Source organism: Cinclus cinclus, chromosome 6 (assembly GCF_963662255.1).
Source record: "Cinclus cinclus chromosome 6, bCinCin1.1, whole genome shotgun sequence".
Lineage (NCBI taxonomy): Eukaryota > Metazoa > Chordata > Aves > Passeriformes > Cinclidae > Cinclus > Cinclus cinclus.
The window spans coordinates 9,651,541-9,674,354 of record NC_085051.1 but is presented as its reverse complement, the minus strand read 5'-3'; the positions used below and the strand labels follow the sequence as shown (position 1 = coordinate 9,674,354).

General features: G+C 52.0%; 2 protein-coding genes across 2 annotated transcripts; both read left to right on the top strand.

The window, feature by feature from the left end:
- The first annotated feature begins 75 nt into the window (after window positions 1–75).
- On the top strand, window positions 76–10,375 carry MRPL21 (mitochondrial ribosomal protein L21). Its single transcript, XM_062494690.1, has 7 exons — window positions 76–115; window positions 1,114–1,174; window positions 2,174–2,259; window positions 4,411–4,574; window positions 6,221–6,273; window positions 9,672–9,775; window positions 10,237–10,375. The coding sequence occupies exons 1-7, from the start codon at window positions 85–87 to the stop codon at window positions 10,299–10,301; spliced, it is 564 nt and encodes a 187-aa protein (XP_062350674.1). The 5' UTR covers window positions 76–84; the 3' UTR covers window positions 10,302–10,375.
- A 6,627-nt stretch (window positions 10,376–17,002) lies between these two features.
- LOC134045469 (ras-related and estrogen-regulated growth inhibitor-like) lies at window positions 17,003–22,341 on the top strand. Its single transcript, XM_062495257.1, has 4 exons — window positions 17,003–17,099; window positions 20,660–20,716; window positions 21,330–21,403; window positions 21,856–22,341. The coding sequence occupies exons 1-4, from the start codon at window positions 17,003–17,005 to the stop codon at window positions 22,339–22,341; spliced, it is 714 nt and encodes a 237-aa protein (XP_062351241.1).
- The last annotated feature ends 473 nt before the right edge of the window (window positions 22,342–22,814 follow it).

The following is a 22,814-nucleotide window of genomic DNA, read 5'->3' as shown; positions in this document are numbered from 1 at the left end:
ACGTAGGCCCCGCCCCTCGTGTGCCTCCCCCCCCCCCCCCGGCCCCGCCCCTCGCGGTTCCGCGTCCGGCGCGAGGTCACCGCCATGGCGGCGGCGCGAGCGCGGCGCGCGGGAGGTGAGCGGGGACCGGGAACGGGAAAACAGGGACAGGGAGGAACGGAGGGAGGGAGGGAAAGTAAGGAGGAAGGGAGGGGCTCTGCCTGCTGATGGGAAAGGCGGGAGGAAGGAAAGGAAGACGCTCTGATTGCTGCTGGGGTGAAAGGAAAGGGAAAGGAAAAGGAAAGGAGCTCTGTCTCCTGCTGGGAAGGAAGGAAGGAAGGAAGGGAAGGAAGATGATGCTCTGCCTGCTGCTGGGAAATGGGGAATTAAGGAAAGGAAGATGTCCTGAGTGCTGCTGGGAAAGAAAGGGAAATGCTCTGTCTGTCTGCATCTGCTGGGATGGAGGGAAGGAATGGGAGAAAAGAGCTCTGCCTGCTGCTGGGAAAGGTGGGAGGAATGAAAGGAAGATGCTCTTGCTGCTGGGAAGGGGGGAAGAAAGAAGAGGAAGGAGCTTTGATTGCTGCTACAGAGAAGAAAGGAAAGAAAGAAAGGTGCTTTTCCAGCTGCTGGGAAGAAAGGAAGGAAGTAAAGAACGAAGCTGGGAGCTCCTGCAGCTGCTGGGATGGAAGGAGGGAAGGAAGGAAGCTTGACAGTAGGTCAGGGTCTCCACTGCTGCCTTCTGACCCCTCTGTATCCCTGCACCTGCAGGATGAGCCCTGGAGCTCTTCCCTGGGTGGAGCTGGAAGGGATCTGGGTCTTTCCCAGCATCAGCCTTGGAGCAGCCTGAATGCTGGGGAATGTTAATAAAAAGGAGAATCAGCTTTACACAGTTCTTTCCACCTTCAGCAAAATCCAAGGGATGGGAGGGAGTAGGAACTTCATCAATCTCCTCCTTCCCGGGCTGTGGGGGAAGTTCCCATCCCTGGAGGTATCCCAGGAATGCCTGGATGTGGCCACCAGTCACAGGTTGGACTCAATGCTCTGGGAGGACTTTTCCAGCCTGAATGATTCTGGAATTCTGCAAAAGCGCAGGAGCTGCTGCCTGTGTTTAATTTTCTTTTTCTTCCCTTTCAGCCTCCCTTCTTTCGGCTGCAGTCCGGCACCAGAGTTCCCAGAGCTCATCCCCACAGCCAGGGTAATGGCTTCCCTTCTTTTTTTTTTTTTTTTTTTCTTCCCCATGTCCCATCCTTGGAAATATTCAAATGCCTGATTGAACAGGTCTTGGAGCAACCTGGTCTGGTGGAAATTGTCCCTGCCTTGGGTTGGGGCTGGATGAGCTTTAACATCCCTTCCAAGTCAAACCATTCTGTAATTCTGTGGTAACTCTTCCAATGGGACCTTCAGGCTTTGCTTTTTCCAGCACTTTGGGACCTCTTGTTGTGCCTTTATTCTGTTCCCTGTGCCAGGATCTCCTGCAGGACTGAGCTGCTGCTGGCTCTGACCAGGAGGGGATGCTGCAGGAGCAGAGAGTTCCTGCTGGGGAGAGTGGCAGGATGTAATGTTCCCTCTTCCTGCTCATCCTCAAGGATCAGAGATCCTTGGATCTCTGCCTGGGTGTTTCAGCACCCAGAACCCTCACTAAACCCTGTGAGGCCTGTGGTGTCTGTGGTCATGTACTCACAGGTACTTGCAGTTCCTGTTAAATTAAAGCCCTTTGGGATGTTTGGCTTGGGGTCAGTCATTGCAAAGAATTTTGAGTCAGTTTCGCTTTTTTTCCCATACATCTCATGTTTATTCCTGAATATTTTATGGATTTGGTGCATCCTGTGTTGCTTAGGCAAAATGTCGATTTTTGCATGCAGGAGAACTTGAACTGCACACTATTGAGTGGGATGGTATTTGCTTTTTATTCTGGGATGGCATTTACAAAATCTACTGAATTTTCAGATTTCAGAAACCTTTCTTTTTGTTTCATGGAGTTTTCCAAAGCAAATCTCCTTCCTCTTTATATCTAAGATTGGTTTTGTTCTATTGGAGATTCTTGCCTAATTGTTAACTGTAATCTGATGCCTTTTGGTTGGGTGTTTGTGAGTAATATCCATTTCTTCTCCATCTCCTTTTTCCTTCTTTCCTCTCCCTGTTTTCCACCTCTTGGCAGTATCTGTTGCAGTGAATTTTACCTTGTCCTTCACAGACTTGTTGCCAAAACTTCCCTGACTTCTCCTCCATGGCCTGAAGTGAAACTTCCAGATCCAGTGGAAGAAGCCAAGTACCATGCAGGTAAAAGTTTCAAATCTGGTGTTCCAGCATTGCCTCAAGGCCTGATTGAGCATAAATGTCTTCAGTTGGAAGTTTTTGTTCTTCACTTTTTTTTCCCTCACGTGTTTTAGTGTCACTGAAATTGTGCTCCACCTGCTCCCCTCCAGGTTTGGGAGACTTGGGTACAATATGATTTCTCCCTAGTTTATGACAGCTTGTCATGCTTCCAGAGGAACCTTACCTGATATGTGGCATGACACAATGTATTAAAAAATAATCAAAGCGTGGGGAAACATTTTGGGCAGGAGAAATGAGTTATTTTCCTTTCACTGGCTAAATCAAAGCCAGCAGGAGCAGTTGGATGGTGGGCACATGGAGAGCTGGTGTATTTTGGTGCATAAAACAGAACATCCAGCCAGCAGGAGCAGTTGGATGGTGGGCACAGGACAGACCTGCAGAGGTGGGATGCAGTGTGACAGAACATTGGTGGTCGTGTCCTTGTCCCCTCAGCTTGCAAGAGCTGCTGGGTGAGAGGAAAGAATCAAGTTGGGCATCAGGAGGAATTTCTTCCTGGAAAGGGCTGCCCAAGGAGGTGTTGGAGTCCCCACCCCTGGGGGTGTCCGAGGAATGACTGGATGTGGCACTGAGTGCTCTGGGCTGGGTGACAAGGTTGACAAGAAGAGCTGAGCTCACCTTCCTGCAGATCTCCCCCATCGCTGGAGTGGCTGCAGTGTGTCCCTAACTGAGGGGTGTGCTTTGGAGAGAGCCTCCTGCTCCGTGTCTCCTCCTGGGCTGTTTTGATCCTGCTTTTTATCTGCTCCGTGTTCCTGGGATCACTCAAGGGACAGATGGGTGTGGAATAACCCAGCAGTGAACCACAAACTGCTCCTGTGGGGAGCAGGGTCCTGTCCTGAGACATTGGTCCCATCCTGCTCCCATCCCATTCCCTCCTGCTGCTGCTGCTGCTGAGCTTTGCATCGTTATCTCCTGGCTGTGCTTATCCAAAGGGAACAGCAGCAGGAGCCTTTCAGTTCTGCCTCCTGTCTCCTGCTGGCTGTGGAAACAGCCCCGGGAATTTTAGGATGGGTCTCTCCACATGGTGCTGAGATACAAGCCAGAAATCACTTGATGTTTCCTGGCACTGGAGATGTTGGAAGAGTTATCAACAACTCTTTATCCTGATGGGAACTGCAGCAGTTCCTGCCCTGCAAATAATTTGTGTTCCTACCTCTACCTTTAAGTTTGTATCCAATGGCTTGAAGCTTGGACCTTTTCCGAGCATTTCTGTAAGGATTGGGTTGGGTTTGCCTGACTGCTGGATTCCTGTCTGTCCCAAAGGGATGTTCTGTTTGCATTCCAAGTAAAAAAAAAAAAAAAAAAAGATTCAGCCACTTTTTAGGGCAACAAGGAAGATGTGTTTTTCTGAGCAGCTCAGGAGGGTGGGAAGCTGCTCTTTGGCAGTGGGATGGTGTCAGGGAGCAACACCTTTTGGTGTTCCCGTAAAAACTGGGGTTGGATTCACCGCCCAGGAAGCTGATCACAGGGAATAGAGTTTGTCCATGTGCAGGACCTGGTCTCTGGGACCTGTCCTGCTGCTGGCACCACTCTGCATGCATGGGGGAAGTGGTTTTTCTGGGAAAAAGCGAGGGACGGGTCCCTCTTGTTCTTGGAAAGTTCTCAGGCCAAGCTTTGCCATTTGCTGGAAGCTTCTTCCCTGGTACTTTGCCAAGCTCTTCCCGATGTTCCTGTGTGCCTTAGGCACCACTCAGACTCCTGAGCTGTCTGCATCTGACTTGGAAATGGAGGGAATTTCCTCCAAACACAGGATGCATGGACAAGAGCTCTTTTCTGGAATGCGCTATATCCAAGCACAGTATATTTTGGGATGCCTGAGGAATGGGCTGAGAGTCAGCAGTGTGGAGAAGCTGCACAGTGTATACAAGATGTTTACTTATGTGTGGCTTTGCCAGCACCTAAAATACAAATAAATCATTAATTTTAAGAAAGGGAGGCTCACACATCTGGGAAGCAACACTGCTGTTGGTCCTTACTTAAAGATTCCCGGGAGATAAGAGTGCTAGGGGGAGAGCAGGGTGGCTGGGTGAGTTTTCCCAGCCCTTCCCAGCTCTCTGGGTGTGCTGCCCTGATCCCTGGCCTGCTGTTTGCCAGCAGAAGTGGTGCAGAAGGTGAACAGGCTGATCTCCACGGGGCAGTACGGGCGGCTCTTTGCCGTCGTCCACTTCGCCAGCAAGCAGTGGAAAATCACCAGTGAAGACCTCATCATGATGGACAATGTCCTGGAGGCTGAGTGTGGGGACCGAATCCGGATGGAAAAGGTGAAAAAACCAGAGCAGATTCCCTGCAAACGTTCCTGGAGGCAAAACCCATCACCAGTTTTAACATCACGTCCCAAAGCACCCCTGGGGGGTGGTGGTGGTGGGGGGGGGGGTCTCCCACCTTCATTCCAGCCCTTTGCTTTGTTCCAATTCCCTTAGTTTTGTTCCAGTTTCAGATATTACTGTGATTTCTGTTCAACAGGGCTGGAGTGAGTCTTGCCAGACTCTGGGGAGACAGATTTTTGTTGTCCTAACTCCTTCCAAAAAAAGAAAATGACAGTTGTTTTTTCCAGAGCCGGCAGCAAAAGCCTGTGTTTGCCTTGAGACTCCAGCACCCCAGATCACAGAATAATTTAAGCTGGAAAAGACCTCTAAGATCATCAAGTTCATCCTCTTAATTCCTTGCAGGTCTCCCAGAGGGATTGTAAACTCCTCAGGGCTCTTCAAGATCCTTATCGTGCTGGGCCGGGTGGAGGCAGAGGGATGGGGCACAGAGAGGAGAATTGCCAAGATCCAATTAATATCTTTATCCTCAGCCTTGGACAACCAGCAGGGATTTGCAGAGGCTCATTAATCCAGACTGAAGGGAAATATTATGAAGTGGGATTCTGTTGGCTTCACCTTTGTGTTGGTTGTTAGAGCTAAGCAAGCAATTAAGGAGAGCTGTTGGATTTTTGTGCTTGTCTATTGCTTTGAAGCCCGGTTTTGAGGCAGCTTTTTTTTAGGGATGTCCTCAGCTGTGTCCCACATCCCTGTGTCCAACAGAGAGGAGGGATTTCTGTGGTGTAGCTAGCAAAGGTCTGGATGGAAGTGAAGGAAAAAATTTGCCTGAACACCAGAGCCCTTTAGGGTTGGTTTTTGGTTTTTTTTTCCTGTCTAAAACAAAAACCAGGACTTCTCATGACCATTTCTGTGTGGTTTTTAAGTGCTGCCAGAGGATTTGTGAGGCAGCCCTGGGAGAAGTGGTTCCAGATGTGGCACCTGGGGGACATGGCGTAGGGAAGATGATGGTACTGCTGGGTTTGATGGTTGGACTCCATGACCTTGAAGGTCTCTTCCAAACTCAGTGATTTCAGTGAAATGCAGCCTCTTCCTCCTGTATCCTCTCTTATCCTGCCTGTTCCTTCAGATGTGGCTGAAATGCCCCAAAACAGCAGGGGCTGCTGAACCCCCAATGTTCATTTCTTTATTTCCCATCTTGAGGCCTTATGGAGGAGAATGAGGGAATTGTTTCTCCACTGGGATTTGTAGAAATTGCTGTAAAAAAAAAAATCCGATCGTTTAGGAGCTGCCATTTGTTCAGATCCCACACGAGGCAGGTTATTCTTCTTCCCTGATTGCGTTCCATTTTTTTTTTTCATGGCTGCTGGTAAGCCAGGACAGAGAGGTTCAGTGTGTTCTGATCACAAATAAAGATACTTCTGCAGTCTATTTTAGTGGGATGAGCTCTCTGGAAGAGTAATGGCTCTGTCTGCAGCCTGTTAGCAGCTTTCCCCACTCCCCCTCCAGTTAGTGTCAGGTTTGAAATGTGGGAAGGCCTGGTTTGAAGCAGTTTGACTCCTTTATGGCTGTAGAATTTGAAAGGTCTTGTTTGCGTTTCTTCCAGGGCAGTGAGCAGTGATTTGTGCCTGATTTATTTCCCTCAGGTTTTGCTGGTTGGTGCTGATGACTTCACACTCATTGGAAGGCCGCTGCTGGGGTAAGATGCTTCATAAAGGAATTATATGACATTTTTGTACTTAATTGTGGCTTCAGGGCTCTGCAGTCCCTGAAACTGGGATTTATCAGCACTAACTTTGATCCCAGCCCCGTGGCTTTTGAAAGAATCACCAATAAAACACCTCATCAGCCTCTGGTGACTCTTCTCCACCCCATTGCTGGGAGAGCAGCAGGTCTCAGTTCTCAGGTAGCTTTTGGATGTTCGCCTCAGTTGGATCTTTTCTTCCTTGCACAAACTAGCAGGACATGTTGCTCTTCAACATCTCTACCCTCTTACCTGATTTTGGTTGTAATCTTCCTGAAATAAGCCAGATATTCTTTTCCTTAGTCACTTGGTTTGGGTTTTTAACCCGTTTCCTCTTGCCATTGTCTTACCCCAGCAGGCCTTAACCCTAATTTCAGTGTTCCTAATTTTTCCCTTCTTCTTAATCACGTAATCCAGCAGTCACAGAACTTGGGAGAAGTTTATCCTTTGGCACTGCCTCCATCCCAGTGCTGTAGGACTTGCTCTACAGAACCCCTGGTTCCTCAGGCTTTTCCTTCCCAAAAGGAAGGGGGATGTGAACCAGGTGTTACTGCTGGTGGTATTTAGGAGTTATTTGTGCAGCGGTGACATGGCTTGAGTGGCACTGGTGGTACCTGCCTCAGGTCCCTGTGTTGGATTTTGGGAGCTGCCAATCCTTGTAATAGCACTAGAAGTGGATCAGGAATAGCAGATCACCAGGATTCTATGAGTTACTGCCAGATACTGCCCTTGGGGAAGGTTTGAGGAAGGGTAATCTCATTTTTGAGACTAGAAAAGGGCTTTTAGTTTTGGGATATGCCACATCAGGCATGTGAGGAGCAACTTCCTTCCCAAGTTCATCCAGGGGCCCTGTGCTGGTTCTTTGCAGCTCTTTGTGCTGCATTTGGCACTGGGATAGCTGGGAGCTCCAGGACAGGAAGAAAACCAGCTGCTGGCTCCTGCAGGTGCTTTGAGGGTGTGGGAAGTGTTGGCAGGTGCTTGAGGGAGACCAGGCTGCACATCTGGGAAGGGAATCAGTGGGAGGAGGTAGAGGCTGGCCAGGAAGGGTGAAGGCTGAGGGGGAGATGCCATCACCCTCTGAGCTGCAGGGAAACCACCCAAATCTCAGCTCTCTGATACGGGATGAGGAAAAGGGAGAAGGGGAAAGGGAAAAGGGTGTCACCAGCAACATGCACTGCAGCTCTCTCACACAGCCCCCTAACCCACAGACATTTTGGGGAGAAGAGGCTGGGTGACAGCAGAGGTAGCTCTGTGTTCCTGTTGTTGTATAAATAAACACCCAGTGAGTGCTCACAGCCTGAGACTTCAGCGGAGCTGCTTCCTGCCAGCTCCCAAACGTGTCCTGTTTGGGACAGCTGGACAGGGTTTGTTCCTCTGATAGCTCCTGGGATGACACTTCTTTCAGTCCTGAAACACCACATGTGCATGGTGGAGGCTATTCTGGGAGCTTCTGGCTGGTTCCTGCTCTGGAATCCATGTTTGTCCAAGTCACTGCCAGCCCCGGCTGGCACAAGGGATGGAGCCCACGTTAGGTATGAGTGGAGGGAAAGTTTGGTTTATTTCTAGGCAAAATAGAGCTGATGGAAATTTTCCCTCTAGGAAACCTCGTTGTTTCTCCAGCTGCCTGCCCCTTTTTGCAGTGGAAGTGCCAAAGGCTTTGGAGCTGTTCTGACAGCTGGGTTAGGATTCAGTCCTGTGGGGAGTGAGCTTGGCAGTGGAGTTATGACCTCCAGGAGTTATGATCCTGTAGGCTTGTAGCTTGCCTGGATCTTTTTCTCTGCCTCTTGACAGCACCTTTCAGGCCAGCTCAAATCCATGAGATTGCAGCCTGATTTTTTTCTCACCTCCTGCAAAAATCCAATCCATGGGACATTTTGCTGCTGAAGGCAGCAGGCTCAGCTGTGTCAGGCTCTGGGAAATGTGTGACCCCCTTCTTATTTTTATGGACATTCCAGTCATACCTAAAACGTTTGATAGAGATTTTTATTTTTTCCTTGGGCTCTGTTTTGCTGAGAACTTGTCCTGCCCACAAGTTCTTCTCCAGAAAGTTGGTTTCTGTTGTGCTTCAGCCTCTTGCCAGCAGTTCCTAGAGCTGAATCCCACAGAGAACTCACCAGGGCTTTGAATCCAGGAAGTTTAATCCCAAATTAGTGGTAAACCACGTCTGGAGTGCAGTTTGCTTTCTGGTTTCTCCCTCAGGGTTGCAGGGTTTGTGTGTGGTTCAGTGGTGCTGGATCTGGAGCTGGGATGTCGGGCTCACACCGTGGTCTCTTAAAATCTGAATTATTTTGTATCTCTTTTCTACTGGGCTGGTCACTAACTGCAGATAAATCAGTTTCCTCCAGGATCCAATGTCTGATTCAATCACACCCCCAGGGTGGATTTTAAGAGATGGTGGCTGTCTGAAGCCTTTGGCCTCCCAGTGACCTTGCTGGAACAATTTCAGCTGGATGGGCTTCCCCCTCTGCCCCCCTCAAGTGCAGACAGAGCAGTTTGTCAGCAAAATGGTCTTTAAATGTCTTCCTGTGGCAAACTTAACGAGCTTTTAATGGAATTCTGCAGTGCTGTGCATGGAAGAGCAGCTCCTCCTCCTTCCCTGTGGCTGCTGACTAAAACTCCTTTGTCCAAAGCTCCTGTCTGGATCTTGCCAGGGCGGTCTCACCTTCTGAGACCCTTGAAGCATATCAAGGTTGATTACAGCTGTTTTAGCAAAACTTAGTTTCTGTAATTTTCCCAAAAGCTGTGTTCCCACAGCAGCAGTTTATGGCAAGCCTTGCTAAATGCTGGCTACAGTGGAAAAGTGCTTATGGTTCATTAAAACAATTAATTAAAAAAATTATTGGGGAAGTTACAGCATTTCCAACAAGGTGAGATTTTCTTCCAGCTGTCAGTGATGCTTTAGAGGAGGAAGAAGGACTTGTGTGGGGAGCAGGATGGGAGGAGGAAGGATTTCTTGGTGACCAGGAGCGGGGATGGGCTCATCCTGTACCAAAACCAAAGCATGGCACATGAGATCACCTGGAAGTGCTAGGGGAATTTATCTTGCTGTAATCCTACAAGTTCCTGCAGGTTCCTGTCTCTCCTGCCTGCTCTGATAGAATGATCTCATCCCTCACATGATAAGAAAGCTGTGACCTGTCACATCTCCTGATCCAGGTACAACACCTGGAGGCTTTTGGCTGTGCCTGGGCAGGTGGCCCTGCTCCCAACAGAGGAGCTGGAATTCCCAGGCTCTGGCACTGTCAGGCAGCATGTGTCATTATCCCTTTGTCTCTTCTCCCAGAAACCTGCTGCTCAAGAGTAGGACATAAATAAATAACTAAAACCTGATGCTTCTAACACTCATTTTTAAGGAAGGACCTGGTCCGTGTGGAGGCCACAGTGATTGAGAAGACGGAGTCGTGGCCCAAAGTCAACATGCGCTTCTGGAGGAGGCACAACTACCAGAGGAAGAAAAGTAAGAGGGAAAGGACACATTTCCTTCCCTGCTGGATGTGGGAGGGGAGGTATCCCAGCACAAGGACCTGAGGAAGGGGCTTGTTTTAATACCAGAATTTCATATTCCCTCAGTGTTCCCTAAACTTCCCGAGCAGGAAAGCAATCCCAGGTCTCTTCCCAAAGCCTTAAACATTGGATGTGTTATCACAGCTCCCAGCAAGCCCCAACAGGGTCCTGCATAGGTTTTAGTTGCCAAATGATTTTTCCTTCTCTGAGAGAAGGGAGGAATTAGGGCTATTTTAATACGGGATGGATGGTAAAGCCTTGACCAGGCTGCCCCAGTGCCACTCTGGGACCTTGCTATCCTTGGCATCCCCATGGAATGCTGCTGTCTGCCAGCACAGCCCTCCAGGAGCCCTGGCATGAGGTAGGCACCCTGTTTATGCTGTTACCTGATTTTTTTTCCCCCTTCTTTTTCAGTCATTGCAAACCCCCAGACCGTCCTCCGGATCAACACCATCGAAATCTACCCCTGCTTGTCCTGACTGGGGGGAGTGGGCCTGGGAATCATTGTTTATCCAGGCAATTGTGGAAATAAAAACTGCCTCAGTGCTGGGAAGTTCTGGACTTGCTGCTGTGGTGGGAAATAGAAATCTCTATCTGCTTTCTTTTTAAAAGAATGAAATATTTTTTAAACTCTTTTCTTCAGCCTTGCTGGTGTTTATTTGCCAGGAGTTTTGAACCACCCAGGATCCATTGCTGGCTGTCCAGCTTTTTCATGCCTCATGAATATTTTTTGCTTCTGCGCCTCTCGGAACTTCAGGAATTTAGGAATTCTGATAATGTAATTCCTGGCATTGTGTGAATATCCTGGGGTACAGCGTGGCCCTTAGCCTGTGGGACTGAAGGGAGCAGTGAAACCAGGTGACTGCAGGGTCTCAAATCCACTCCCAGCTCATGCCAAAGGGTGAAAATCCTTCTTAACAATCAGCACCGGGAAGTGGAGCTAAAAACTTCCTCTCCTGAAGGTGAGCAACAGTAAACTCTGTGTGTGTGTGTGTGTGTGTGTGTGTGTGTGTGTGTGTATGTGTAACACCATCAAAATGAGACACTGGTGGCTCAGGAGGGATTTTGTGCCTATTTCAGAGTTGAGTTTTGACCTGCTGAGTGCATTCCATGTCTAGATCCTGGTCTTCTCCCTCTTCTGTGGCTGCACGTTGAGCACTGTCCTTTCCTGGGCAGCACATTCAAGGCCAGGTGGATCCAGCTAAGGTCTGCTGGTGCTTCTGGGCTGGATATCCACCAGGAGGAGTTTCCTGGAGTTTCATGTACTGTGGGCTTCTTAACAGCCACCGTGGGAAGGGATAGCAGGCACTGTTCACCTTGTCGCTTCCCTAGGGAGTACCTTGCTTCAAACTGGGAATAAAACCACGTTTGGGTGTCCTTTGCACTCCCACCATGGCTCCTCCTGGGACAAAAGTTGCCAAGGCCCTGTGCTGAGGGGAATGGGAAGTTTTGTTCCATCTGGAGGTGGCCCTGGCTGTCCAATCTCAGAGTTCCTTTGGGAGATCACTTCAGGTGCCACTGTGGTGACTCTGGCTACATCTCACCTTCAGCTGGAGAAGGATCCAGGTGTGCCAGGGTCAGGACAGTTCTTCAGCCACTGGAGACAGCTGGATCTGCAGAGGTGGACTCAGCCCTTCCCATTTCAGATCGCCTGGCACAAATGGCCCTTGGGAATGCTGCTCTTTGCTTGCTACTGAGGTTAAACACCTGGGTTTTAGCAGCTGATGGAACGTGGAAGGCAGGGACAGCTCGGATCGCCGCATCCTTGTTCCCAGCCTCTTCCAAACAGAAAGGAAGGGGAGGCCCCTCCAAAAATCATCTTCCACCTCTTCCCCTTCTCCCACATGTGACTCCAGTTCCATGCTGGGACCAGCAGATCCCAGCAGCAGGCAGAGTGTGCTGTGGGCTGGCACAGGGACCGCAGCCTCCGGATGCAGGCTGTTCCCGGTCCACAGTGGAAGCGGTGTTGCCAGCCGCAAGGAATTGGACTGGAAACCCTCAGTCCCTCCGTGTTTGAGTGCTGGGGCTAAGAAACAGCATGTCTTGGCTTTAAGGGGATGTAGCAGGAATGTTCTGTCCTTCCCAAATAGGAAGAAACACTTGGAAATAACATGAGATTCAGGGCTCAGCAATACGGAGGGCAGAGGCTGCTGTGGAGTCCAAGGAAAAGCAAAGGGCTTAAGATCTGTAAGTCTGATCCCCCAAAAAGCCTTTGGGAATGTAGTTCTGATCCAAGGGAGATACTACACAAAATTAGGGTGGTTTCCTAGCATTCTGGGGGGACAAAAATTCAGGAAGGGAAAATCCAACCAGTATCAGGATGTTTTTGGTTTGAAAAGTTTATAATGCAAAATAGGCAGGGTTTGTTGGAATAATTTCTTCGGACCGAGGTAAAAACGGATTATTTTTATGTTTTCTTCGGGAGAATTTAAATGAAAAGCTTTTTGTTGTTCCAAGTGGAAGCAGGAATGCCCAGCTCTCAGGGATGAAGTCACAGGGCTTCATGTGTCGGGGGAGGGGGTGATCCTTGTCCCCCTTCCTGGTGCTAAATAGCACTGAAACTGTTTGAGAACAGGAATTTCTCAACGAAACAGATTTGGGATTGCTTTTTTTTTTTTTTTTCCTTAAATACCGATTCATGGTGGAAATTCATCTGCCAGTACAAAGCAAATCCAGGTGGAATTTGAGATGCTTTGCCCAGAGCTGAAGATCCACGTGGGTCAGACAAGAAGCAGGCCTGGGCTCTGGCCACCCCTGTGGTGTCTTGTCCCCCCCGGGAGGGAGGCTGGAGAGCCAGAGCAGAGGGCATGTGCTGGGAATTGGGAGTGAATTCCAGAGCTGATCCCTGCCCGCTGGCCACAAAGCTGCTGCCTGTGCTGCTCCTGCTGTGCTTTCCAAGAATGCCAGCAGGGTTCTGAGGCTTCAGGACAACTGGCTCCACAGCCCTGACATTTCCCATCATAAGGAAGCGTTGTTTTCTTGCCAGCTGCTAGGTTTGCTCGGGAATAGCTGGCAGGAATGACTCGGGAGGTGCTGTGGCTGCTCTGTCTGCTCACGCTCCCCATGGCATCCCTGTTTTTGGCAGGAATACCAAGCAGATCCCTGGCCCTGCTTCTCTCCGGGCGTGTGTCCCCCAAGACCCCTCCTTGCCCTCCCCTCTCCAGGAGAGGTTGAATCCTTAATTTCTGTGAGCCCAGCCCTGAACTCCTCCTCTGCCCTTTCAAGAGTGGCCTATGGAGCTGGAATTCTTTTGTGGCTCCAGGTTTTTCTCTCCCACTTAGCTCCAGGTACTGTTAGGAGCCGCTTTGGAGCAAGGTTTCCATAATTTCAGAGGCTGGTGCTGTTCCAAACCTTTCCAATGCCCTGGATGTTGCAGCTTCGGGGGGCTTGAGTTTCACATAAAATCCTTCTTGTGATTGCAGGTTCACACAGGATCACTTTTTGCAGCGTTTCTGGAGGTTTAAGTTACTTTCAGGATGGGATTTGTCTTCCTTCCCTCAGCACAGTGTGCTGTGTTCTAAAATCAGCTTCCCAAGCAGAGCCATTCCCGCTGCGGGAAGCTTCCCGCCGTGAGGAGCTGTTTGTGGAGTCTGATGGAGCCTGGCAGACGGGGTCTGTGGCAGTGTCCTCCTTCCCAACAGCCAGCTCCTGCAGGAAAACAAAGTCCAGGACGCTGTCTTTGGAACCCACGGGGCAGCAGAGGGATTTAGCAGCTCCGTCAGGACGTTTGGATCACGCGCTCTGCCAGCCCGTGAGCCGCCGGCGTTTATCCAGCGGCAAAGCAGCTCGGAAAGCTCTCGGGACGTGTTGTTCAGGCCCTGGGGTGGGAGGGAAATGCTGTTAATTTACCCCTTCCCTGTGTTTTCCATCCCTCACAACTTTGGGAAGGAGCCTTTGAGGTCTGACGTGGAGCCAGATTTGTTTTCTCAGCACGATCCAGCTGCATGTCGGAATCCGCTTCAGCAGCAGACAGGAACAGGGCATCAGGAAACTCTGTTGGTTGGATTTCTCTTGCATTCGAAGTTTTATTAACTCTTGTGACCTAAAAAACAGCCTTTTATTAAAAAAAAAAAAAAAAGGGAATGGGTTCCCAGTGGGTCTGTGTTGATGCAAATCCCACACGGGGAAGTCCAGCACGTCTGGACACGGGGCCTGTCATCTGTTTTCCCTCTCCCTATTTATAGCAAATGGAGAAACAACTGGGATCTGTGTCCCTGTGCCTTTTTCCTGGATGTTGGTGCAGAGGTTTCACAGCAGGATTGGTGTCAGAAGGAACAGAGTGAATCAAGGAAGGTGAGGGGCTGAAGGCTGGGAGGGCTCTTGGGCATGCTGGGTTTGCTGCAGCAGCCCAAAATATGTTTATGGACAGGGCAGTGTGGCTCCAGTTATGTCCTTGGACAGCATTCCCTGATGGAGCTGCACATGGGAATGTCTGTGCAGTAATTATTGAGTGTAAATTAAATGTGGATGAGCTGGAAAAGGGTTTGAGCCTTTCAAATGGAGGCTTGGGAGAGGAGCTAAACCTTGGGGAACCAGAATTTGAGATAACCTCAATCATTTTTGAACTGGGGTTGGCTCCTGCATGGGTCTGTTGGCATTCCATGCCTTTGGATCATCTAAGGGAGAGAAAAGGGACTGGTGTTATTTTATCTTCCTTTCCTAAGTAAAAAGCAACCGTTGCCCAGTATCAAAAGCCTCAAAGTTCAGTTTCTGGGCAGCTCCCAAAACAGCTCAAAATCCAGTAGGGAAGTGCTTTGGACCATGGATAGGGATCCCCTGATCCCAGGCTACAGCCTGAGGGGATTTGGCTCTTTGGTTTAGGCCAGCTTTTCATTTCAGTTGATTTTCTGTTTGCAAGGCTGTGATTCATGGGAGCCTCTGGCTTGGTTCCCAGAGCAGGATCGGTGTCTTGAAGGACCAGCAAGTATGGAATAGCCTGGCCACAAATATTTCAGCAGGACACAATATCTCCTGCACTTTTCCCACCTGGCTCTGCTGCAGAATGCCAGAGGTGGATTATCCAGTGATCAATCACTGGTGATAAAATCCTTTTTCCATTGTCATCCAGCCAAATATTCCCTGGCAAACGTGGGCTGAGTGCTGCTGTGGGAACATGCATGTGGCTTCCACCACACCAAGAAGAGCTGTGCGTGAGGAGCAGGAGTTCCTCCCAGCTGTGCTGCCAGGGACACAAATTTCCCAGCTCCAGGACTGATACTGGCCTTTTCCTAAAGAATCCAGGGATATATTTTTCTGGAGCAGCTGGTACTGGATTGGTCACTATGGTCATGGAAGTGGTGGGGAGGGATTTTCCCCAGGTGACTTTGGAAGTCTGTGGGATGAGTCTGTGGCAGCTGTGCTTCCATTTTAACTCCATCCTTCTTGTCCCTTTGTTCCCTCATCCCCAAAATCCACTTGCTGTTAACACACTCGGATTTATGGCAAGTGTGATTGCCCAGCTGTCAGGGCTGTGCTGCATCTGAGGTGAGCACAGCAGGAACCTGGAGCAGCAGGAATTGTTACTCTGCATTCCCCCCAGCCAGTTTCTGCCTTCCAAACTGCAAGGGTGGATTTTCTGTGAAATTTGCCCATTTGTTGTTACACAACCTGCAGGAAAAAAGTTTTCTCTGTGGCTTCTCCCTCATTTGCCTGGAATCAGGAGATGCACTAAAACTGGCCTTAGAGAGGATCAGGCAAGAAGAGGACTTGATTGCAGACAACTCATTTCCGTAGGAAATGGGGCTAAAAATAGGGAAGGAATGTAATGGAGACTTCTTTTCCTTGACACCCCCCATTCCCCAGCTGGGAATCAGCTTTTGTCCCAAAATCTGTTTATTGCCTTGCTGTTGTTTTCTGGGCCCCAGATGTAGCTGTAAGCCTGATTTCTGACTTCGGAGAAGCCGGAGCAGAGCTGTTTCCAGGGGCTGATGCACAAGGAAGACATATGTGATGGCAAGATGGGTTTCTGGGAGAGGTCTGCTGGCTCTCCAGGCTCTCCACAACGGTCCCTGTGTGATCCAGGGGCCTCCCTCCAGTACTGATCCCGCTGGCAGCAGCTGTGATCCCGATAACCCTGTGGCTGGTTGAGTGCTCATGTCCCTGTGGGCACCAGGACGTTCCCTTTGGACACCTGATAGGGGCTATAAATACCAGGTGGCCTCATGTTCCCCCAAGCACCAAGTGGGCTGTGCCAGGTCACCCCAGATTGTCAGTCTGAGAGATCCATGTGCCAGAGAAATGACTGCAGCCTTTGGAAAAGGTCCCTGAGTCTCTGATATGGGCATTTGAAGGCTCCACACCCTTGGCCAGGTCCCTTCTCCCAGCTTCTTTTTTTTGCAGCACATGGGATCTGCATCCCATGGTGTTCTGGGGTTTGATGGAGAGAGTCAAGATGCTGCTCAAGGTGTTGCCAGGCTTGTCCCTTCTTTCCAGGATGCCCAAGGCAGATCCATGCCAGCTCCAGGTATAGCTCCAAGCTGTTACGCGTTCCCTGCACACCTGAGTACAGCCTGGTGGTGCTGCTGCACCAAAACACAGCACAAAGTTCCGTTCCAGGGCTGGTGTGGAGCCTTGCTCTTGGCTATCCATGGGGATTTAGTCGCTGGTTTGTGCGGAGTCAGGATTCACTCCTTGCCCTCCTTGCCCCGCTCGTGGGACAAGGGGGAAAGCCAGGTCAAAGTCAGCTCCTCTTGGCGTTACTGACTTCTTTTGTGCACAAAAATGGGGAAAATCGTGATTTCGGGCAGCTCTGACTGGGGAGGTGCCACACCACTTCCCTCTTTCCTCACTTTCATAGACTCAGGGAATCCCGGGAACGTTTGGGATGGAAGAGACCTCACAGCCCATCCAGTGCCACCTCCTGCCATGCATAGGGACACTTTCCATGGCCCAGGTGACATCCAACCGTGGCTTTGCCCCTTTGTGGGGAACAGCTTTCCCGGTCCGCGAAGCGCCACCCGGCGCTGCTGCGTGCGGGGAAACTGAGGCACAATTCCCGAACCTCCTCCGGGACGGGACGAGGACCGCCTCCACTGGCCAGGGAGGAGGAGGAGGAGGAGGAGGAGGAGGAAGGCATCAGCCGGGGTTGAGCTCAGCCCCACCCCCGGGGCGGAGCTGGCGGAGCAGCGCCCGGCGGAGCGGGGAGCGGCGGATCCCGGGGCAGCCCCGGCCCGGCTCCGGGATGAGCTTCCCGCGGCCCCTGCGCCGCTCCGTGAGCCTCAGCCCGGCCCGCACCCTGCGCCTCGTCGTGCTGGGACAGAGCGCCGTGGGCAAGACAGGTAGGATCGGGCTCCCCGGTGTCCCACCCGTATCCCCCCGCATCCCTCTGGCATCTTCCTGCATCCCTCTGCTATACCCTGGTATGTGTCCCCCCCCCCCCACCCCGGGGTTCTCCCTCCCGGCCAGAGGGACCAACCTTCTCATGTCCCTTAGAAAGCCGGGACGAGGGACATTCTCCCGGTGCCTCCCGCCCCAGCCCGTGGGTTTAGAGGGCGCTGAATTTCCTTCCCCTCGAGTTTCCCGCATGGATGTTTTGCACCGGGGCTCGTTTCCCTCGCCCGACGGGTCACCGGCTGCGTGGGGACCCGGGGTGGACATCACTGACCTGGGAGAACTTTCATAAAAGCCGGGCTCGGGATTGGGTTTTCCCGGGTGAGGGGAGTTCGCTGCTCATTCCCAGCTCCCACAGCAGCTTTGTGGAGCTCCACAGCCCCGGGCTGTTTTCCTTCAGGAAAACTCCCTTTCTCTGTGCCTTGCTCTGCGCTCTCCGTCTGTGCCTGCTGAGGTGAGGATTTTGGATACTGTGCTGCGAACAGCTCAGCTCCCTCCTTCACGCCATTCTTTCCTGGGGATCATCCTTCCCTACTTCCGACTCCTTCATCCCGAGCTGTGAGCACTTAGAGGCAAAGGTGTCACACCCCTGTAGCACTCAGAGTGCCAGGACTGGGGGCAGAGGCAGGGAAAACTGTGGATCCATGATCCATGTGGGCACACAGCTATGCTGCCGTGCCCTTGGGGACAGGGAATGTCGTGCCTCTCTGGAAAAGGGAAAGCATCACAGCAGTGGCACCTGTGCCGGGCTGTCTGAGCCGCTGGAATTGTTTTTCCACGTACAGCAGCAGGCATGAAGGAAAAATCTTAATTCCCCGATTAAATAGGAGGAAACAACTCCCAGCTTTCCCTGAGGAATTCTGGAGCACGGGATGGGACTCAGCTCCGGGGTACTCGGAGCCCCGGGCTGGGGGGGGGGGGGCGTTGTCCCTGCTCCGATGGAGCAAATGGTTGGACGGGATGTACAAAACCTTTGGCTCGCCCCCAGCCCAAAACTCGTGGGATGCTGCTGGGCATCCCACCCGGCACACAGCAGATTCCTGGCAGCTTTGGTCTCGCCCTGTAGCCAGGTGCGGGGGTTTTGCGCCTCCTCCTTAGGGTGGGATCGTGCCGAGGGTCTTTAGAAGTTCCTCCGGTTCGGTTCGTCTTGCCGCAGGGGGGTTTGTGGCAGTGTGACAGTGACACAGACCATGGGATCGGGGAGCAGGGAGGAAATCGATGCGTGGCTCGTGCAGAGGAGAGCTGGAGCATGCCAGGAACAGGGAGCAGTCCCCGGGAACGGCAGGCATGCAGCCCCCCTGAGTGAATCCTTCCCCATCTGTGTCCCCCGGGCGCTGTTCCGCACGTCCTCCCCTGCCAGAGGACATCGTGTCACCTTCCCCGGGGGCTGTGCCCGAGCTGCCGGGTCCTGCTGCCCGCCAGTCCCTGCGCTGGGGACCAGGACACCTGTCCTACTGTCCCTGCCCAGCTGGCAGGGGACATCCCAGGTGATGGAGGGAGTGTGGGAGAGGCGAGGAAGGAGCCAAGAGCAGCATCATCATCATCGCTTGAGCTCCTGTGGGGAGGACGGGGGAGGCAGCCGTGTCCCCAAGTGGAGGTGACATCTCTCCTGGCCAGGCTGTGAAGCAGGGGAGGCTGAAGGTGGATTTCATCCCCGAGCTGCCAAGCTCCCATCCTGGCAGGATGTGAGCAGGCCCCACTCCGGAGCGTCCACAGGCTGAGCTGCTGCATCCATGGGTTACAGAGCCAGGTCGGGAGAGTGGGAACAACCAAAAGGCAAATCCCATGTGGGCAGCTGCAAAAGGGAAAATTAGTAAGACTCTGGGGGTTTTTCAGAGCAGTTTGGAAACCTTCAGGATCTGGTGACTCCGAGCAGGGATGGGTTTGGGTGCAGCACTGTGGTTTTTAAGGGTCAGGGCTGTGTGAATCAGCGGCGGGGGCTGGAAATCCAGCCCAGCTGGGGCTTGTGCTATCCTCTGCTGCTGCTGCTGCCCAGCGTAAACTTTGCCATAACCCAGAGCAGAGCTCTGCCTGCAGCACGTGGAGTGGAGATGGATCGGCACTGGAGCCGCTCCGCAGTGCCATAAACAGGGCGGCAGCAGGTGGGCACGCACTCGGTGCCATCCCCAGGTGCCCAGCCTGGCTCCTGGCAGGTAAATCACCCCTTGAGCCCGCAGCCATCCCCCCAACCCCACGTTTAAAGCACAATTAACCCTTTCAGCTCCAAGGAAAGCCCTTTCCCGAGGTGGCTGATGTTCAGGATGGGGAGAAAAAGCTCCTTATAAGGCTGGGTGGCCGCAGCCGCTCCGCCTGCGGCCGCTTCCCCCACTGGCAGCTCCCCTCGTGTTCCTGCGCTCCAGCCAATTTTTAATCAATCTAATTGGCTCCTCTTCTCATCCCACACCATGTGCTCCAGCTTTGGGTGGCTGCCTGACATATGACACACAATCAGGTGCTTTCTAGAGACCGAGCCTACCTCGTCCTGCTGCTTCCCCGATAATTCCATGGCCTCTTTGAAGGTGCCTGTAGGTGCCTCCTGTGGGATCCCTGGTTATCTCCTCAGCAGTTTGGCTAAATTACCTGCTTTTTTTCTTCAAATCCCTTCCCTGCCGGGCAGGTTTAAACTCAGAGACAGACTGGGGAATGTTGAAAGGATGGTGAAGCCCCCAAAGAGGATCCAAGCAGGTGTGGGAGGCAGGAGAAGTTCCTGCATCCCTATTTCCCTTTCTGTGGTTATTTAAGCCTGGCCCACGTGAGGATCCAAATTCCTGGGATAAACACACAGATCCTGATGGGTTTCGTGTGGGTCTGTGAGGGCAGGACAGCAGCAACATCTGCTGGTGAGCAGTTGGGACAAACTGACCCTGGGATGCAAGGGAAAGGGAGCTCTGAGTGTTGTTCCAGCTTGGTGTTGGCTTTTAATTTCCCATTTTTTTTCTGGAGGGGTTTTCATCACATCTTGGTTCTGGTGAAGTTTATCCTCCTGTCACACTCCTGGTTTGTTCTTCCTTCCTCCTCTCCCTTCTGGCTCTGTGCCACTGCCTAGCTCTTTCAGGATCTTTTCCCCCCATTTTTTCCCGTTTCACTGATTTAACTTTCCACTCCTGTTGCCTTTCCAAGCCAGCTCACAGCCTCTCCACTCCCTTTCACTCCCAACTCCATTATCATCATTAACGCCTTGAAGTACCACTTCCACCCTCCACTCCTGCATTCTCTTCACCCTCCCAACCATGGCTTTGTCCAGAAATTCCCTCTCCAGGCATCAGCGCTGTGTTTCCAAAGCAGCTTCCTGGAAAAGATGTTGTGGCCAAAGGCCCCAGGGAAGGTTTTGCCAGCAATTTGGGCTTTGCCTCGCCAGGCTCTGGTGCATGGAGATGTGTAATCAGATGAGGGGGTTTAATTGCCTGAGCTGTGCCTGCTCCTGCTGCTCCTTTGCCCTTGCAAGGAGGAAAAATTAGTCCAGGGGACTGGCAACACCAACAGGGTTCATTGTCGTTTTTTTTTCCAGCGCTGACTGTCCGATTCATCACTAGGAGATTCATTGGAGACTACGACCCAACCCTAGGTAGGAAAACTCCTTTTCCTTGATGCTGTCACCATGGTAGAGCCAACTCTTCTCCCTCTTCTTCCTCCTCAGCCAGACAGGAAGCCCGTGGACATCCTGACACCTCACTGGGTCCTGCATGCCTTTTTACATTTCTCTTGTTAGTAAGGGAAAATCTATTGGGACAAGCCATGGGATCATGGAATAATTTAGAATCATGGGATCACACAGGATCATTTCAGTTGGCAAAGACTTCTGAGAATCCAACTATCAAATTAACTGTTCCTTGAATTCCTTCCCAATCTGCTGGGAGGTGGCTTTTAAGGGACAGGAGGTATCTAAGTCCCTGGAGCCTGTGCTCTCCCAAATTCTAGGATTTCAGGGTTTTTATTTTTTGTTTGTTTTTGATTGTTTTGTTATGTTTTTTTTTTTAAATGTTTGCATTTGGGTTGTTTTTTGAGCACTGATGCTATGTCCATGCTGGAATATCCCCTCCTCCCTCTCTCCTGTGGAGCCCCTCTCCCTCCCTTGCTGCTCCTACACTTTGGTCACTGCTGCCCTCTCGGCCACCCAGGTGGGCTGTGGCTGCTCCCTGGGGGTTCTCTCACACACCTTCCCTGTGTGTCCTGCCCAGAAATGATCTACAGGCACGTGGCTGTCATCGATGGGGAGATGGTGCACTTCGAGATCCTCGACACAGCTGGACAGGTGAGCTCAGCCAGGAAAACACCATGGGAGCAGAGCAGCCTGCCAGGGAAGGCACTGGCCTAATTCCCGGTGTCTGGAACACCACAGTGGTTACCTCAGGAAAAGGGTGTTTTGGTGAATTTATGTTTAACCTTAGTTACAGTGTGGCTTCAGGTAGGTATTCCCTCATTCCAGTGCAGGGCACAGCTGTGCTTCCTGTGCCAGTGGAGCATCCTGACAGCTCAAGGGAGCACTGATTCCCCCAATATCCACACCAGGATAGACCTGATGGCCATCCCCACCTCCCACCCTGCCTAAGCCACCCCATCCCTGCCCTAGGCTGTGGGATTTACCACCTCTGTCCCCAAACCCTTCACGTAGACAGCACCACACCCTCGAGGAGGTTTTCCAGTGCCGCATCCCTCAGCGCCGGCATTCCAGCGGTGCTGACAGGAGCCTGTGTGCCCCGGCAGGAGGAGGACTCGCTGCAGATCGAGGAGAAGATCAAGTGGGGCGACGGCTTTGCCGTGGTGTACTCGGTGACCGACCGCTGCAGCTTCGACGAGGTGATGCGGCTGTGCTTCCTCATCAACCACCTGCACGCCAGCCCCAAGCGCAGCGGAGCCGCCGAGCAGCCTCCCGTCGTCATCGTGGGCAACAAGAAGGACCTGCAGTTCGACAGGATGGTGTCCACCGAGGACGGGGAGAACCTCTCCAAAGCCCTCAAGATTCCCTTCTATGAGATCTCCACGCGGGATAGCTACGAGGAGCCGGTGGCCGTGTTCAGCAGCCTCTACCAGGAGCTGCTCCGGCAGGGGCACTTCTCCCCGGGTTCCTTCAAGAGGAGGACAGTGTCCAAGCTCATGGAGAAGATTCCCAAGATGCAAGCCAGCTCCACCCTGAACTCTGCGGGCCGAAGCCTCAGCTTTAACTCCTTCAGGGACTACATTCCCGAGTGAGCAGCCCGGGATGGGGGCGGCTGCTGGGGCTGTGCCGGCTCTCTGCAGGGGAAAGTCAGCATTAGAGAGGGTGGCACTGGGGTACAAAAGACTGGGGGTTCTTCTTACAAGGGGCTTTGTGCCAGCAGGGAAGGTTTTCTTCTTCAGTCTGATCCCTTTGTTCCCTTCTCCACCTCTGGCATGGCTGCAGCAGAGCTGAGGTAGCCTGGTGACTCCAGAGGTGTTGGGACAATCCTTGGAGGGAGGCTCAGCTCTGTTCTGGTGGGGCTCAGACCCAGCACAGACACGTCTGGGGGGGTACCTTTCCCCCTCCCCTGAGATGGCTGGGTGTGTCTGTACCCCAAATCCAGCACCCATTATGACGGGTGATCCCGAGGGCCATGCTGGCTCCTGGGCTGGTCATTTCCTGGGAATGGAGCCTGCTTCCTGAGTGTGCCTGGTGAGTAAAACCCTTGGATCCTCAATGATCTTCC